The following is an 18,670-nucleotide window of genomic DNA, read 5'->3' as shown; positions in this document are numbered from 1 at the left end:
AAAATAACCAATGACGGACGGAGCAAGGAGGACATGAAAAGCAGACTCGCTATGGCAAAAAAGGCATTTCTGGCCAAGAGAAGTCTACTAATATCAAATACCGGCCGTAATTTGAGGAAGAAATTTCTGAGGATGTACGTCTGGAGTACAGCATTGTATGGTAGTGAAACATGGACTGTGGGAAAACCGGAACAGAAGAGAATCGAAGCATTTGAGATGTGGTGCTATAGACCAATGTTGAAAATTAGGTGGACTGATAAGGTAAGGAATGAGGTGGTTCTACGCAGAATCGGAGAGGAAAGGAATATGTGGAAAACACTGATAAGGAGAAGGGACAGGATGATAGGACATCTGCTAAGACATGAGGGAATGACTTCCATGGTACTAGAGGGAGCCGTAGAGGGCAAAAACTGTAGAGGAAGACAGAGGTTGGAATACGTCAAGCAAATAACTGAGGACGTAGGTTGCATGTGCTACTCTGAGATGAAGAGGTTAGCACAGGAAAGGAATTCGTGGCGGGCCGCATCAAACCAGTCAGTAGACTGATGACCAAAAAAAAAAAAAAAAAAAAAATTCGGAGATGAAGAGGCTTGCAAACGATATACCTGCCTGGAGAGCTTTATCAGAATAGACTGAAGATCATGACAGCAGCAATTACACGCTGCTATAGCTGCCGGATGGAGGAGTCGCCTTGAAGGTTTCAAATCACTTTCATATTTCGTGGCAGAGATTCTCTGAAAGACTGCAACTGAGCAAAATACTGTTCTTCCCAGAATATTAGTAGTCTGCTTTGTACGCTTTGTCCTGCCTCTGGTGCTCTGACATTCGGCCACATCACTATGGGTTCTTGCATTGCAGACTTTAAATGTCAGTTAGCTTTAAGAGCACTACGCGAATGGAAAATGAATTACTTGACCTTCTTCGTTTAATATAAGCTCTTAACAGTTAATTTAATTTAAAATTTTGGCTGGATGGTTTGCGTATCGATATTTCCTAAGCATAAGACTGAAAGTTATTGCAGACACTGACCTGCTCGGACAGCTTGTAGAGCAGCAGGGTGAGGTTGATGGAGGGCGTCTCGCTGTAGTAGACGGTGTAGCCCCAGGCGCTGCCGCACCACTGCCCGCCCGTGGAGGGCCGGCCCGCCTCCCGGATGCTCATGTGGCCGTCCGGGCAGCCGTCGCTCGTGAACGACACGAACTTGCCCACCGTGAACGTGTCGAACGTCAGCTGAAAGCCACGCAACTCCGATACAATGCTGGTAGTGGCTGCTTCATCCTTAGAGTGTACGCAGGAAACGTTGGTGTTGTCAGCTCTCCCATACGGAGGTTTACAGAAGTAGAAGGTATCTGCCTGGTGCAGTACAACTGCTGCAGAGTCGGGCCTTATTAGTGAATACGCCTCATTCGAGTATATAGGAGAGCCGTTTCTTTTACTGGGAATGTCTTCATTACTGAAGGTGACTTCAACATATCTCTGTTGGTTTCCCTGCACTGTAATACAACTCATTTAACTTTAGCTTTGTAAGACCCGTTAAGGACATAACGCCTAAAATAGTAAAAAACATTGATAGCATCAACATTAATCATAAGAACTGGGTGATACACAGTAAGAAATTTACACGTCAAGAGAAATTAGAGCACAAAAGTAGGATTAGTGAGAATAGAAGAGGGTTATACATTGCAGCGTAATGAAAATGATGAATGTATTACGCAGTACCTAAACATATATAAAGTGAATGAGGAAATAGGAGAGTCGTTCAATAAGTAATGCAGCACATTTTTTTCTGTGTCAATTTGGGTTTAAAAAATACTAAGTTTGTTATGGTACGTCGTGGAATGCTTCCGCTTCAGCACCCATAGTTTCATGATGTTCCGATAGTGTAGGCGGAACACGTACGCTTCAAAATGGGAAGCACAACAGAGGTAAATAAATGTAAATGTCGTGTGACTATGGCCTCCCATCGGATAGACCGTTGGTCGGGTGCAAGTCTTTCGATTTGACGCCACTTCGGCTACTTGCGTGTCGATAGGGATGATATGATGAAGCTTAAAATACCCAACACCCAGTCCCTGAGTGGACAAAATCTTCCACCCAGCCTGCAATCGAACCCGGCCTCTTAGGACTGACATTATGTTGAGCTGACAACTCAGCTACCGGGGGGCGGACACAACAGAGCTGCTTTCTAAGTAGAGACAGTCATTGAGTTTCTTTTGGAGGAGTACCGAAGCACCGCAGATATTCATAGACACTTGCACAATGTCTAGGGAGACTTGGTAGTGAAGAAAAGCACGGTGAGTCGTTGGGTGAGTCGTTTGTCATTATCGCAACAGGGTCGCGCAAACCTGTCCCATCTTCCGCGTGCCCGACGGCCACACACAGCTGTGACTCCTGCGGTGTTGGAACGTGGAGACACTGTCACTTCAGGTGATCGATGTATCATTGCTCAAAGAAGGAAGGAAGGAAGATTGGGATTAACGACTCGTCGACATGGAGATCATTAAGAGACGAAGTGTAAGCTCTGTTTGTGTCTAGGATGGCGAAGAAAGTCGGCCATGCTCTTTCAAGGGAACCATCCCGGCATTTGCTTCGAGCAATCTAGGGGAATGGCGGGAAAACCTAAATCTGGATGGCTGGACGCGGGTTTGAAACGACATCCTCCCGAATGTGAGTCCAGTGTATTAACTACTGCGCCATCCCGCTCGGTCACTGCTCAGTTGGAAGTCTCCGTTGGTAGTGCTGACACACTAGTCCGTCAGTTTGGGTTCATCACTTGAAACCGGAATTATACCGGCAACCCATGGAGTGGCGCACCACACCACCACTCCTTCGAAGAAAATGTTCGAAGCTGCACTCCCAGCCGGCAGAGTCATGGGCACGACCTTCTGGAACTCAGAAGCGAATATTCTGATGTCCTCCCTCATGGTGCAACGATCGACTCTGAAGTGTATTCTGCTACCCTCAGTAAATCGTAGACACTAACAATGCAAGGCCTCACACAATTCTGCGCACCTGAGAGGAGCTCACAAAACTTCATTGGACTCTCCTTCCTCACCATACAGCCTGTATGTCGCAACCTCCATCTGTTTGGTCCAATGAAGGATGCACCCCCTGGGAAGCAGTAAGTGGTTGATAGGGGAGGTTACTGATGGAGCAAGACGTTGGCTCTGACATCGACCAGTAGAGTGGTATCATGCGGGCATACAGGCCGTCTCAGGAAGGTGGCGTAAAGCCCTATCATTGAAAGGAAACTGTGTTGAAAACTAGGCTTTTGTACCAGAAATATGAGGAATAATATGGTGTATTGCAGTCTTGAATAGAACAAACCTGTTTTCAGAAAAAATATTTGTTGCGTTACTTGTTGAACACCCATCATAGTAAAGTAAATACGCAAACTGCAAGATCATGTACCTAGAAAGCTTGGAGTCAGAATATTGCATTCGCTGCTACATTACAAGCCAGATTTGGATTGTAAAAAAATTGGATGGTTAACTATTGTTCTCTTTTTAGGGCAGAACAAATTGTTGCTGATGCAGGTGGTGATGACAGTTTCATTGTCATCAACCAATCATAGGTGACTAACAAAAGCCTACAGGAAGTATGAACCGGCATTCAGGTAGAGTCCAATCATTTGAGTAAATCCCCGAAATTTGTAGGCAATGTAGCAAATTACATGACTAGGTTGAATCCTAGCCGGTTTCCATCCTTAAAATGACCCAGGAAGCACTACAAGAAGGTAACTAAACGCTCTCTCCATTTTCTCTCCATTTAGCAAGCGTACCGGTACCGGAACTGTGTACGTCTAGTGTCAAGAAACTGATGCTGATACACACGACGAACATGTCTTCCATTGCCTACGTAAAACGTGATCATGTCGCCAAGATTAAGTACTTCTTATTTTTTACTTTGTCTGGATTCTTACACGTGAAATTGCTAAAGGGATAAAATTACTTCGCAGCTTGTGAAGAGTCTGCTACTGTGCTTGTAGTTGAGTAATTAATAAGGATGCCTTAAGCATGTCAATCCGTGCACGGCTTCGACATGATATCGAAAGCGTAATGTAATTTCTCTGTGGATTTCCAGCATGCTGGGTTAGTAACGAGACAGCACGTTGTGTTAAGAAGTTTCGGCTTACCTGAACCCATTTTCAGTTATTTGGAAGTGCGTTTAGGAAACCCAAAACTAGATATCAGTTGAACAACAAAACTGAATCTTGCAACTTTGGCTGCTTTTCACGAGAAACTGGTAATCTGTTTGCCTGTCTAATTAAGCAACCGCCTCCTTTGCACCCCGCCAGCTGCCGTGTTGCTCCCTACCCTGCCGAGTTAACGGAAATGCGAGTTAGCTCGCTCTCACTCGTTTTCCACCAATAACTGCAGGATAGTCGTCCAAGGACAAGTGCTGCCAGTTGTATGAACACGGACACTACGAGCATTTTCTGTGTACTAATTTTACTGTTTGTTGTTGCAGTAGAAGCCTCGTGAGTGTTACTCAATATCATTTAGAGTGTATGTATGATTATTGTCCACTATACCAAATGAAATGCCCTAGAGGAAAGTCGCCCTGATTTGGTGGAAGACGGCCGTGGATATCGATCTGATGTTTCTTGGTATAGGATTCAGGTGGAAAGTGTGGTCACAGAGCCGATGGCACCAGCGATGGTGGGACTTGGTTGGTGACCTCATAGTGTGTAGGTAGCGTGAATTGTAATTCGGATATATCCACTGTGCCAGAAAGTCCTTTATATTATATGTGTTCCATTTTAGCTAAACCCGTTTTTAATCAAATGGTTCGCCGGTTTCTGTTTGGCTGACTTTCACTCCTAAATGTTGCTGTCTATTTTTGTCGTATTAATTCCTGTCTGTTGGATGTGAGCCCCGTCTGCAATTCATGAAACATTTCTTGTGGTCACCTTGTGTGATTTCTTTTTGTAATAATTTTACCACTTCTTGTTTTATTTGAAGCATTTTGGGCGTAATTGTTTATATTTTCTACATTCTCTTACAGAACTAGCTTGAGTCATTCGGATCCAACTTAAAGATTTGAGCTAATATCTCTCCGGAATAATATATTCCATATTACTTTATAAGTGTCCATTGCTTGTTGTAATTTTCTGGGGATGCAGCTGTAAGTTGACGTGTTGATAGATGTTAAGTGTTGACTGATGAATTCTTCTATGAAATACGTGTTAAGTGAAATCTCTTTGGCTGGTATTCGATTTGTTTGAGATAGGAACTTTACGTAATATAACGCTGTGAAACCTCGCTGAAAGTTTCTCGATTAAATCTTTTACCTCTTTCCTTACATTCCTTTGAAAATGTTAAGTTCCATGTGTTTAAATGTGAAAGAAAAAAAATTTCTTACAGTTGTTAAATGATGTCTTTTCTGGGTGACTTGTTACATTTCATCCGTACCACCTTTCCAATTCCTGCTCCTCGCATGATAAAACATTTCACGCACATTAAAAAACAAGACATCCCTTAATATTGCTGCTCTGTTTATGGCCTATAGTCTTTCAAAGTTCGTCTACCTCATGCCAAAGCACCTTATTATACAAATACGTTGAGACGATCGTCTCTATTAACCTACAGTTGGCTTTATGCTATATTAGTAATCGAAATAAAAATTAAAATACTAGTAATGAGTTACCATTTTTAAGAGACTAAAATATTTCGAGAAAAAGGAATATGCACAAACAGCACTTGAGAAAAAACAAACCTAGCTGTATCTGGACCATTAACAATGTATTTTACAGTACAATTTCACCAAAATTTAAAATAAACAGATATTCAGAATTAAAAACGGATTAATATGCAGTTTTCTTCCAACAAAAACCAATTTACTTCTGTCTTAAGGGGACATGCACGTGAAAATGAACAAAAACTTGAAAAAAATATTCTTGGTGCATAGGAAAGAGCTTTTCATGCAGATTTCAAAAATTTCTACTTTATAGGCATTATCATTTTCCATTCGTTCTAAAATTGAGGCTGTACGTAATGTTGTACAGGGGCTACACCCATCTGTCAGTTTGAAGTGCGTCTGAATACGTGATGCATTATTTTGTTCTTCCGTTTCTTCCGTCGTTAATTATGGATCGTTAACACAGGTGTATTATAGAAGGCACTGATTCCCAGAACCAAAGTACAAGCATGTCTATAAGGCTAGCGTTCGAATGTAAAGAAAGATCTGAGAATGTATGATTTCTGAATATCATACGCGTGTGGTTTTTTAGTTATTGTGTGATGCTTTGTTCGTGTGTGTGTGTGTGTGTGTGTGTGTGTGTGTGTGTGTGTGTGTGTGTTTTCTGTGCTACAAATGCCGAGACTAAAGAAATATAGCCCCAAACCAAAGTTTCTCGGCAACCAGTTACAAACACAACCGAATAATACACATCAGTTGCTTCAAAAGTGCCCACAGCCAGTGCATCTAGACGTAAACTTTCGCTTTCTGAAGGTAATAACAACAAGACCAGTTGTATTGTGAGCAGCAGTAACGACGGAAATGTTATTGTGAACCTAAATATGCTTTCAAGACTTTTAAAGAGTGCTTTGAGATATAAGTACTGCAATTGTGAAGATATTATTGACGTTTCTGAGAATATTTCAGCAACGAAGGGTCTTTCAAGTTGGTTAGTGATTTCCTGTAACTCGTGTAGGATGCACATTGATACTATGACACCGCCAGTAACTGATAGTCGACATTACAGTATAAATATTCTGTTTGCTTATGCAATGCGAGGTACTGGAAGGGGGAGGAGAGCTGCCCAGACTTTCTGTGCAGTGGTGGATTTGCCTCCACCTCCACTGAGGTTTGACAGATACAGTAAATTAATACTAATGCTTTATGTGATATAAGTGAACATTCAATGAAAAGAGCAGAAGAAGAAGCAGTAGCCTTGTCTGAGAATACAGACATTGTAGCAGCATTTGATAGATCTTGGCAGAAGAGAGGTCATACTTCTCTGTATGGGGTTTTAACTGCCATGTTTATGAAAACAGGTGAGATACTATACTATCAATGTATAGCAAAGAACTGCCAGGATTGTTGAAGTAAATTTATTGGCATCCATGTTTGTACAAAGAACTTTGATGGCCTAAGTGGAAAGACGGAAACGATAGGAGTTTTAAACATTTTTAGAACATCAGAGGTCAGTCGTGGTGTTGGGTATGTAGGCTACCTTGGGGACGGAGACTCTAAAGGACACACTATAGTTGTTAATGACAGACCACATGGTGACACTCTGATAGAAAAGCTTGAATGTGCTGGACATGTACAAGAAAGAATGGGAGCTCGGCTGAGAAAATAACTTGACTTCAGGGGAAAAAACGCTCAGACGCAAAACACATAGGTGGTCCAGGCCGTCTTACAAAAAGTGAAATTGATTCTTCGACTCAATATTAGGGACTAGCAATAAGGAGAAATGTGGGAGATTTGGAGAACATGAGACGAGCTGTTTGGGCAACATGATTTCACAGAGTGTCAACAGATGAAACTCCACAGCATGGTTTGTATCCGAAAGGGAAAGATTTGTGCTGCAAGTGCTGGTTGAGCAATGTCACAGGCACACTATATACCCACAAGCATTCCTTACCACTTGCTGTAGTGGAGGCAATAAGGCCTATGTATAGGGATCTGGCATTAAAAAATTTTATCAGGAAATGTATGCATGATCTCTCTACGAATGCAAATGAAAGCTTCATAAGCTGTATATGGGAGAGAATACCCAAAACCGTATTTGTTGGGCTGACAGTGCTGAAAATTGGTGTAATGGATGCAATAATAACATTTAATGATGGTGCAATTTCAAGGATCAATCTTTGAAGAAGGAATATTGTTTCAGCTCTAACTGCTACTGATAAGCGGAGGGTAACCGAAGCAGAAACAGCTGCAGAAGCTGCTACCAAGGAGTCAAGGATAAAGAAAAGAATGAAGAGAAAGAGTATGGAGGAAAGGAAACAGGAGGACAACCGGAGTTTGCAGCTAGAATGTTCTAAACGAGCATAGAGGTAAGTTAATAAATTTGTAAACCTTGTTTTGCGATTTACCAAAAAACTGAATTTTCATCATTCAGGTACACTTTTCTCCTAAATGACTGAAGTTAAACTGACAAAAATTGGTACAGATATATAGAATGACTTCCTGTACTTCCATTTTCTACTATTTCCTGAAAAATTTATAACATGATGATGTCGGTGATATTTGAACTACATTTTTAAATATTTTTGTAGTAGTAAAATAAGTTACTTGTCTTTTTCACAGATCAGCGTGAGGGAAGGAAATTGAAGGCATAAACCACCTAAGTGGTTTCAAAATAAACGGTACTGCAGTGAAATAGTGTTCCGTTTTGTATACTATTATAAATATTGTTGTCAGTAACAAAATACAATAACATTTCAATGATTTTTTGGGAAATGCTTTGACTAATGACCCTAATAGGGTGTAAGAATTTAGAGCTATCTCTCATTTATAGATCAGTTGCAATATAGTGGTGAAGGTAATGATAAAAATGCTGCCCATTCAGAGGCGCGTCCCCTTAAAGCATCTATAAGGTCAACACACAGAGATAAAGGAAAGTTACGCAACAATACGTATTTTGATTTCTGAAACTACAATAACTATTGTGCACAGATGGATTAAAATCAATTAAACAATGTCTACTCACTATTCTCGAGGATTATCCAGTGTTGGTTCCTCTATTCATGCAGTCACCCATGCCTCAAATTCGTATTTTAATTTAAAACTAAAAGGTTTTACACAATTTCTGCTTATTCTTTAAATACTGTGTAGCTTATATTTCTATTTCTTGCACTTAATTACGTTTACAACTAGTAGTTAAGATAATTATATGCAACACAGCAGTTCTGGGGAACTAAAATGTTCAAACTTTTCAGATTATTGCCAATTATTGTGTTAGATCTCACATGTACGAGGGAGTGGTGAAAAGTAATGCCTCCGAATTTTTTATTTGAAAACTCTGAAAGTTTTTTTGAATGAAACAGACGTTATTATCATTCTACTTCTTCAAGCCTATACATCTATTTGCCAACATAGTCACCCTGGTGACTGACAAATTTCTCTCAATGTGAGACCAGCCTGTCGATACCTTCACTGCAGAGCATTTGACATTTTTGACGGAGCCATAATCACATCTACGCTTTTCCCGCTTCAACACTATCAAAGTGAAGTCCTTTAAAAGTGCCAATTAAGTTTTGGAAACAGACGGAAGTCATAGGGAGCTAAGTCTGGCTGTATGGAGGATGATCGATGATAGTCAACTCAAGACGTCGGATCGCCGCAAATGTCGCGTTGCTCGCTTGGGGTCTGGCATTGTCATGCTGAAGTAGAGGGTGTTCCGTGGGGGCGAACTCTTTCGATTCGAAACTCGGTTAGAACACTCTGCTTCTGTCGCACTGACATAACTAGGTTACATTCTGTCATGTTAACTGCTACAATTCCGAGTCCTCTAGTGACTGCAATTTTGTGGACATGAAGAATAAACATGTAGAATATTAACGTTTTATTTGAAATGTGTAGGAGACTTCAAATAAAAAAATTCGGAGGAATTACTTTTCAGCACTCCCTCATATTCGGGCAAATAACACGTTTCAGTAGGTAAGGATTAATTTAAAAAAATTTAAATTTTAGATTTAGCGTTATCTTCCGCTCTTACGTTTGCAGTTTACAAGGTCTCATAACTGATTGGCCTAGAATTGATGGCAATTTCGCAAACCCACTCAGGTGCGGGGGGGAGCGGCCAGGAGGGGACTGGGGGATATTCGTCAGTGAATGGAAAATCAAATGTTTTTTCTAGTTCCTAGTATCACAAGCAATAGACATCAGAAACCTTTACCAATAGAAATAAAATCACTACGGATGTACAATATAAATGCATTCTTATATGAATTAATACTATCTATTTATGCTATAGATGGGTTGTATAATTTAGGTTTTCTCCTAAGTTCCTAGATACATAGTAGTTAATTCAGAACTTTCACTAAAACACAGGGGTGAGATTACTTTTGGGGAGATGGGTAAAACACCATGCTATTCTACCTTTCAAAACAGACTGAAAGGTTTAGATGTTACGCCATGTCGAAATTTCTGAAAACAAAGTTTGAGTTCTACAAAAACGTGCAGATGCAGTCTTGGGTATACACTTAAATACTGTAATTTGACTTTCCTTTGAATTCAATAAAGCAATACAAAAGAACTGTTCTTAGTTTCTTACAGAAGTAGTAGTCTTTATAGGGTCAAGTATAAAAAAAGAGCGCTTGACACCGTAGTATCTTTGAGCAATCTTATTTGTACGAGTCACACTTAAATTGTGTGTACCCGAAATTTTCAGTGCTCGTGTACACGACTGAATTCAGTCACAAATTTCTATATGTCATTGAAAGACAGTTAACAAAATTCGTGACCATCGAAAGAAGTCCCTTACTGCCCTGTCGCCAAAAATTAATATTGCTTCCAGATCATTTTCTTTTAATATCGTTTCAGACATTACATTTACTTCCCCTAAGAGAAACAAGAAATAAGAAGAGTTGCAGTCAGACTCTCATTAACATTTTGGTCATCAGAGACTACCTTAGTTGTACAAGGTAGGGGGAGGATGCAAATAAATGAATTATCAGCTGAAATTATGTGAAGAACTTTAGTCACAAATTCGGCGAACTGTAATAGTAATGGGGGATTGGAATGTGGTTGTAGATGAAAGATTAGAACACAGGATTGCGGGGGAATACGGTCTTAGTAGCAGAAACGGGAGAGGAGAAAGAAAGAAATTTCAGCTACTGACAGCAAATACTCTATTCAAGAGTCACAAGGGGTGGGGCTATACTGAGCGGTTATCGCTACTGCAATAACGAATAACTTAGTGGGTGGTCAATTTGAGAGGAACGGACGTTTCTAAAATGAGTAATCACAGAACTTGCAAAGAAAACACTAGTACAAAGAAAGTAACTGCGAGAAACCAAGGGTAAAAGAAGAAATACTTCTGTTGATCGATGAAAGAAGGAAGTACAGAAATGTTCTTGGAAGTCCAAGAACATATAAGCAAAGGACTTAGGAATAAAGTAATTAGGAAGTGCAAGGAAGCTACGGCGAAACGTGTGCTCCAAAAATATGAACAAATCGAAAATGAAATGACCGTCGGAAGCGCTGAAAAGTCTAAACTATCTTCGGTGAAATTAAAATTGCAATAGTAATAGTCCTTTTAAATGCAGAAGAGAGAGAAGGCAGTGGTAGAAAGAACACATGAAAGCCTCTATGAGGAGGAGGATGTGTCTGATGACGTGAGAGAAGAAGAAACAGGAGTCGACATAGACCAGATAGGAGGGACTGGAATTTAAAAGAGCTTTGGAAGACTTAAGATGATTAATGTAGAAGGGATAGATAATATTCCTTCACAATTTCTAAAATAATTGGAGGAAGTGGCAACAAAACGATTATTCAAGTTGGTGTGTCGAATGTATGAGGCTAGCGATATACCATCTGTCTTTCGCAAAAACATGAACACAAGAAGATACCAAGAACCGACAAGGTTGACAGCACATGCACCCTAATCGCTGACAAGAATAATAAACAGAAGAACGGAAAAGAAAATTGAGGATGTGTTAGATGACGGTCAGTTTTTCTTTAGGAAATGTAAGGGAAAGAGAGTGACACTTCTGAGATTGCTATTGATAATGGAAGCTAGACTGTAAAAAAATCAATAAATTTTCATAGGGTTTTTCGACCTGAAAAAGTATTCGACAGCATCAAATGATTTACTTATACATATACAATATGTACAAAAGCCAAGAGGGAACAACAAGAAGTAGGTCAAGAACGAAGTACTTGGATTAAAAAGGAGTAAGACAGGGATGTAGTCTCTAAACACTACTGTTCAACGTAAACATAGAAGCAATGAAGGAAATCAAAGGTAAGTTCAAGAGTGGATTTAAAATTGAAGGTGAAGGGATATCAGTGATAAGATTTGCTGGTTCCAATGCTATCCGCAGTGAGAGTAAGGAAGACTTACAGTAACTGCTCAATGGAGAGAACAACCTAATGAGTACAGAATATCGTTTGGGAGTGAGTCTAAGAAAGTCGAAGGTAATGATATTTAGCACAACTGAGAGTGACGAGAAACTTAAGGTTAGGATCTGTGTTCACGAAGCAGGTAGAGTTGCTGAATTCTGATACCTAGGCAGCAAAGTAACTGACGACGTATGGATCAACGAGGACATCTGCAGCAGAATAGCACAGCAAAAAGGGAATTCCTGGCCAAGAGAAGTCTACTAGCATCAAACGCATGTCTTAATCTGAGGAAAACATTTCTGAGAATGTACGTCTGGAGCGCAGCATTATATAGTAACGAAATATTGATTGGGGGAAACCCGGAAAAGAAGAGAATCGAAGTATTTGAGACATCGTGCTACAGAAAAATATTGAAAATGAGGTGTCACTATAAGGTAGGAAATGGTGAGGTTCTCCGGCTAATCGGCGAGGAAAGAAATGTGTGGAAAACATTGACAAGATGAAGTAGCAGGATGTTAGGAAATCTGTTAAGGCATCAGGAAGTAACTTCCATACTTCCTTGGTGCTAGTGGGAGCTATAAAGAGTTAAAAACAAAGGAAAACATCACTTTCTTTTGGCGGAGTGCGAGTGCACGAAGGCCTTTGATAGTCTGCTGCAGCTGGCCGTGTTACTGGGGCTGTACAGATAAACTCACGTACTTTTGTCCCGCGCTGACCTCAGCTGATCTCAGTAGCTGTGTTTCAAAGCCTTTTCCTTACGCTGTCCATAGATCATATTTCTATTTAGTGTACTTCACCTGCCTTGGAACAATTAATTAATCGAATTAGATGTCCTACCATACATCTACAAAGGCCACACTTAAAAGTAATGCCTCCGCATTTTTTGTGTAAAAACTCTTAATAAACAGGCATTATTAACATTCTACATCTTTGTAATTCGCGTCTAAACATTTATCTCTCAACGAACGCATTTCTCCTACCGTTAGACCAGTTCGTTGATACCGTCATAATAGAAGATTTGATGGTGCCATTAGCTTACGTATACTTGTACCGCTTCATCACTTTCAAAGTGCTGTCATCGAAGGTGTTCTTTAACTTATGGGAAAAGATGATAATCTGAATGGTCCAAGTCATTTTACCATTAATTACAGTGACCCCAAGGCGTCGGATGGTTGTAGATATTGCAGCGATTGCTTGTGGTGGCATTATCGTGCTGAAGTAGAGGTGCTCCATGTGTGGATGAACTCTTCGAGCTCGAAACTTGATTAGGATACCGTGTTTCTCACGCACCTGCGTAGTTACGTTAAACACCGCCATGAGAAACGCTACAATTCGAAGCTCTCTAGTGGCAGAGGACAAGCAATATTTGGACATGAAGAATAAAGGCTATTAATGTCAATAACATTTGCTTTATTGAAAAAGTTTCAAGAGCTTTCAGATAGAAAATTAGGAGGGATTACTTTTCATCACGCTCTCATCTGTGACCAATTGACGTGTTTCTGTCAGTCACTATTTATTCAAAAAAATTTAAGTTTTAGATTTATTTTTATGTTGCGCTCTTACATTTGAAATTTACAAGTATTCATAATTAATTAGGACTAAAATTGATGACATATTCGTAAATCCATTCAGGGCTAAAAATATTCGACAGTCAGTGGAAAACGAATTGTGTTTTCTAGTTTCCAGGTATCACATGCAATAGACATTGGAGACGTTTACCACAAGAGACGAAATCACAACAAGTGTACAGTATAAATGCATTCTTATTTAAGAAAGAGTATCCATTTACACCACATGCGGGACTGGTAAATGTTTTCTTCAAGGGTGATATGTTAGTTGCACGGTAATTAGATTAGTATTTTCACTAAAACGCAGTTGTGAGACTATTTTTGGGGAGACTGGGTGAAGCTCCATATGTTTCCACCTTACTCGCAAAAAACCGTTTGAACAGGGTACGTCAGTCAATAAAAATTTCTTGTGTTTTGATAGATCAGAACCGAGATCACCACTAACGTAAAGTTGCAAATAAGAGTGCCTGCTTCCTACCATGTTAAAAAGAGTCAATCTTGATCAAGTGTCTGAAACCAATAGACTAGTAATTTAATTCCTTTATTCTGTAAAAATTTCTCTCAAAAATGCCTTAGTAACGGAAATTAATTGAGCTGCACTAATGGTCCTGGTGACAGCCAGTATGAAGAGTATAACAACGTAAGCCATACTTCAGTGGCAGGTGCCATTCGCTCCTCAAAAGAAAAATGGGCGCATCGTGAGGAACTCCAGGTGCCTGAGAAAACTCATTTCGGTATGAATAGGACAGGGCTGAATAGAAAATGGAAGGCTGCGCGGACTATTTCTAGAAAGACGACTAACGAAGGGGAATTCTCTTTATTGAGCTGGAAGATTGAGAGAATCGATTAAATCGCCGTTGGAGGCAGTCGAGCCCTTTCATGAGCTGAAGGGCTTTTATGCCGTTCGACCATTGACAGAGACACGATTATTTCTTGGATGGAATATCATTCGGAGATGGAATCTCTCCACTTGAGACCTCGTAGTTTCTTTCGTGACCTTGGTTTGAGAAAAAACGAACTGCAGATTGTTAAATGTTTGTGCTCCCAAGAAAACGTGTTGACACAGTCGTTAGCAAAAACTGTCAATAACAGGGAAAAGAAAGCTGCCTGAGAGCGGAAATTAGGAAAAAGAATCCTATTGACGTCAAGTTTCTTTCAGCTCTACATCATCCGTACACAAATTTATGATAATGTTGTATCTGTATACTTCGCCTTACACATGATCACCCAAACAGAAACAAGTGTCGTCAGTATTCAAACAGGTTCAACGAAGTACATTAATTTGAAAAAAAGGTCTTAGTTCTCTTCCCTGAGTAGCTGGATACTCAAACGGTGCTTTGGTATCCTAAAATATTGCTAATGTGGGGGTGGTATAACAATTTGAAACAAAAATTAGAAAAATAAAATCCTAAAAATATATGAAGTATCGAATAACTCGACCATCAAATATTGCTTAGCTAAAGCTAATGAAGTGATGTTACAGAACGAGGTGACGTCATTTGGGTTTGAGTAAAATTTAAATCCAAATCAGAATATGAAAGGGAGCTTTTCTAGCAGTAATAGGTGACGGAAGAGATCTGTAAGGTTTATTATTACTAATAACGGAGGTAGGTTAGTGCTGCAGCATTCAAGAATAGTTCGTATTGCGTCGGAAGTTAAATAAAACAGCGAGTAGAATTTGAAAACAAACTATTGATTAGGTGTGGTGTAGCGGAGATGAAATATTAGATCAAGAAAAGGACAAAGAAGTCGAAAGTTTTTGTAATTAACGAAGAATCTTTCACATATTTTTTCTACCTGTTTAGTTATGTCTTTCAGCAAATTGGACACTGACTTTTTAAACTCTGTCTGTTCTTTGCGTGCTTTACGTAGCAAGTGCAATATGTCGGAGTAGATACTGCTTTCTCTGTCTTTCATGTCAAAGTCTTTCTTAACTCTCAAAACTGGTAGTTCCCAAGCCATAGCAGTCTTAGCTGAGCAACACGTCATTTAACTTACAGATTTTGGTAAACGTTTCCAACAGTCTTCTTCCCGTACATCCTCCGTTTACTACATTTTCATTTAATTCGGTGATCTTCCCACAGAACTTTTTAGTGAACTAATGTGAGATCACATAAAGAATAATTTTTGAATGTTCTTAATCAGTTATGCTCCTCGCATTTAGATCAGTAATGCACAATGTAATTGTCATTCCTCCCCTAACCAAGAGTATTATTAATTGACGCTGCGTTGGCTTTTTAAATTAACGTCTGTTCCACTGGGAGTCTACATTACGTGGACGCAAGCCTCCTCTTGTATATTGAGCCGGCCGCGGTGGCCGAGCGTTTCTAGGCGCTTCAGTCCGGAACCGCGCGACTGCTACCGTAGCAGGTTCTAATCCTGCCTCCGGCATGGATGTGTGTAATGTCCTTAGGTTAGTTAGGTTTAAGTAGTTCTAAGTTCTAGGGGACTGATGACCTCAGATATTGTCCCATAGTGCTCAGAGCCATTGAACCATTTTTTTTTTATTTTGATTTCTTAAAAGTCGTCATCTTCGCATTTTCTGTGTGTCACAAGATTTTGATTTTCCTAGTTATTCATTCTATCCTCGACCGTTTAATTTTTTTTTTTTTACTAACAGCAGTCAACGCAAAAAGTCCTAACAGTTAAATCTAATGTTCGTTTTCTTGGTGTATAATGTTTACTGACAGGTGTTTCAGCTTGCAAACCTTAGCCTTTGTAATGTTCTTTGTGTATTTTTGGCAAGTTCTAAATTTCCTGCTTATGTCCTTATTCGGCATAAAAATGGTAGAGTTGATACATTATAACCCCTATGTGATATTTAAACATGACATTTTTATTTAGACCAGAGGGTTTCACTATTTTTGCTTGCTGTGTGTGATTCAAATCATTCGTCTATCAATGTACTTACTTCATACTACTTTCGTCACACAGCCGTAACTGGGAAATGTTGTTCCCACCTGGGGTGTATTTGACGAACTGCTTTTTTGAAAGTAATGACACCTCATATAGAATTCAATATTTAATGAAATATAAACACTTAATGAAATTTTCCACTAATGAAACGTAAGACATTGTCTTGAGATGTGGTATGTTGTTCTTCAAAGAAACGTATGTACAACAACGTTTCCTTTATGTTTCTTTATTCGTTAATTTTACTCCACCGCTCCCCAGTATCATACAAGAAGGAATAGTAATTAGCGAATAATAAAGAAATAGCAAAAAATAATTCAAAAGTTGTGACTTACGACGTATACAGTGTGTAGATACCCCACATTCGACCAAAATCAGTTATGGTTATCATTCTGTGTGATTATGCACAAAATTAAATAAAGTGAAATATGACGATTGTATTTATTGTAGACATACAGAAGCGAGATTTTATTGCTGTGGGTTGAAACACATTAAACATTAAAGTTGCTTTCACGTAAGTGAAGTTTTTATCAACATTTGGTGCCTTAACACTTCCCCTTTTCTGTTGACCTTGTGCTTCTTTCTGTCTTTGGAAGCAAAATATTATGTTTCCGTATTAAGATTTCATTAGTGATGAAGTCATCAGAGGGAGATACGTTACACGCTAGAAGCGAATAATGATTCCATGACAATAGCTCCTCGTATTCTGGTCAGCTGTCTTTATTTTTGCCTTTTATATTTCAGTAGTTTCGTTTGCAGAGATCCAAAAGACTATGCACTCAATCGACAATACAACACAGTGAGAGAAACAATGGTCTCACATGTATAAAAATTGTTTTGTAAGCTACTTTTACAAGCGAGTAGGTCAAGAAGACATTACTAACAGATATACTGATGTCGACAGACTGACAAACTAACAAAAAATGTGTTACAAAGTATTGCAGGTTGCCTGTTGCGACTTCCACGTTATCAATATTTACGCATGTTTTTCTCACGATCAGTCAGTCTTTGCTGTTATATCTGTTCCCACTAGTCAATGTCTGCGTAATTTCTCCTGTCTCATCTGTGCTGGTTCGTCTCAACTGCTGTCTTTGGGCCGAGCGGTGGCTCAACATTGAGAAATAGAGGTGGCTAAGTAGACAGCGTGGATTGTTTTTCTTTTTTTCTTTTCTTTTTTTTTTTTTAACAGGAATGGAGAATCCTACTCTGTTCTTGCTCCTGACAGCTCGGTTCTTGTGCGTGCTTCGATGGTTGCTCTGGATTGTATTGACTAAGATGTAGATTGCAGCTAGGGTTTGTATGCGTGAGGAGCTCCGGAAAGAAAGGTAATATTTGCTGCAAATGCTTACTTGGCACCGCACGGGATTAGCCGAGCGCTCGCCGGCACGGTAGCTCAGCTTGTTCTGTCAGAGGGTTGACTGCCCTCTGTAATAAAAAAACTGAGTGAATGGATCAATAACGAACTACAACGGGCGTCAGGTGACGTCCGCCACGAACAATTGAAACGAACAATAACGAACAAAAATGAGATTAAAAAAAAAAAGCAGATACAACGAACCAAAGCGAACAAACTGAGACTTTAAAAAAAAAAAAAGCGGTCTAAGGCGCTGCAGTCATGGACTGTGCGGCTGATCCCGGAGGAGTTTCGAGTCCTCCCTCGGGCATGGATATGTGTGTTTGTCCTTAGGATAATTTAGGTAAAGTAGTGTGTAAGCTTAGGGACTGATGACCTTAGAAGTTAAATCCCATAAGATTTCACACACATTTCAACATTTTTTTGAGCTTACTTGACGATCCTAATTGAGGCGAGGGCTTCTTGTCTGGGCTGAGCCGTATGTGTAAAAAATGTAGGACTTGCAGTTCTTATTAATGTGGGACAGATCTCATAATCTCTGTACACTGTAATTGATTTGCAACTGGTCAGAGTAAACAAGTTCTTCATTTGCCTAAATTCCTTAGCGCTTCTATCGGTTTCAGGAATACTTCGTACACTAAGTCCTTGTCTTACCGAGGCTTAGCTACCACGTGGCACATGAAAGATTAATTACGGTTTTCAATAAAATGCCTACATCAATTGCACTTTTCTTTTTATTTTAAAAACCGTAAGCGTACTTGGTTCTCAGGGCCATAATTCAGTCGTATCTGCATAGTGTGCGACAGACTTATCAAAT

At 39.7% G+C, this 18,670-nt stretch overlaps 1 protein-coding gene across 1 annotated transcript in view; it reads right to left on the bottom strand.

The window, feature by feature from the left end:
- Positions 1-18,670, bottom strand: part of LOC126483629 (uncharacterized) — a 111,747-nt gene that overhangs the window by 36,010 nt on the left and 57,067 nt on the right. Inside the window, exon 5 of the mRNA XM_050106713.1 lies at positions 1,030-1,230. Coding sequence (XP_049962670.1) covers positions 1,030-1,230 — 201 coding nt within the window. The remainder of the gene's footprint in view (positions 1-1,029; positions 1,231-18,670) is intronic.

The sequence above is a fragment of the Schistocerca serialis genome, chromosome 1 (genome assembly GCF_023864345.2).
Source record: "Schistocerca serialis cubense isolate TAMUIC-IGC-003099 chromosome 1, iqSchSeri2.2, whole genome shotgun sequence".
In the NCBI taxonomy this organism is placed as follows: Eukaryota; Metazoa; Arthropoda; class Insecta; order Orthoptera; family Acrididae; genus Schistocerca; species Schistocerca serialis.
Note: the sequence above shows the minus strand (reverse complement) of the source record. Positions and strands in the feature narration are given on the sequence as shown.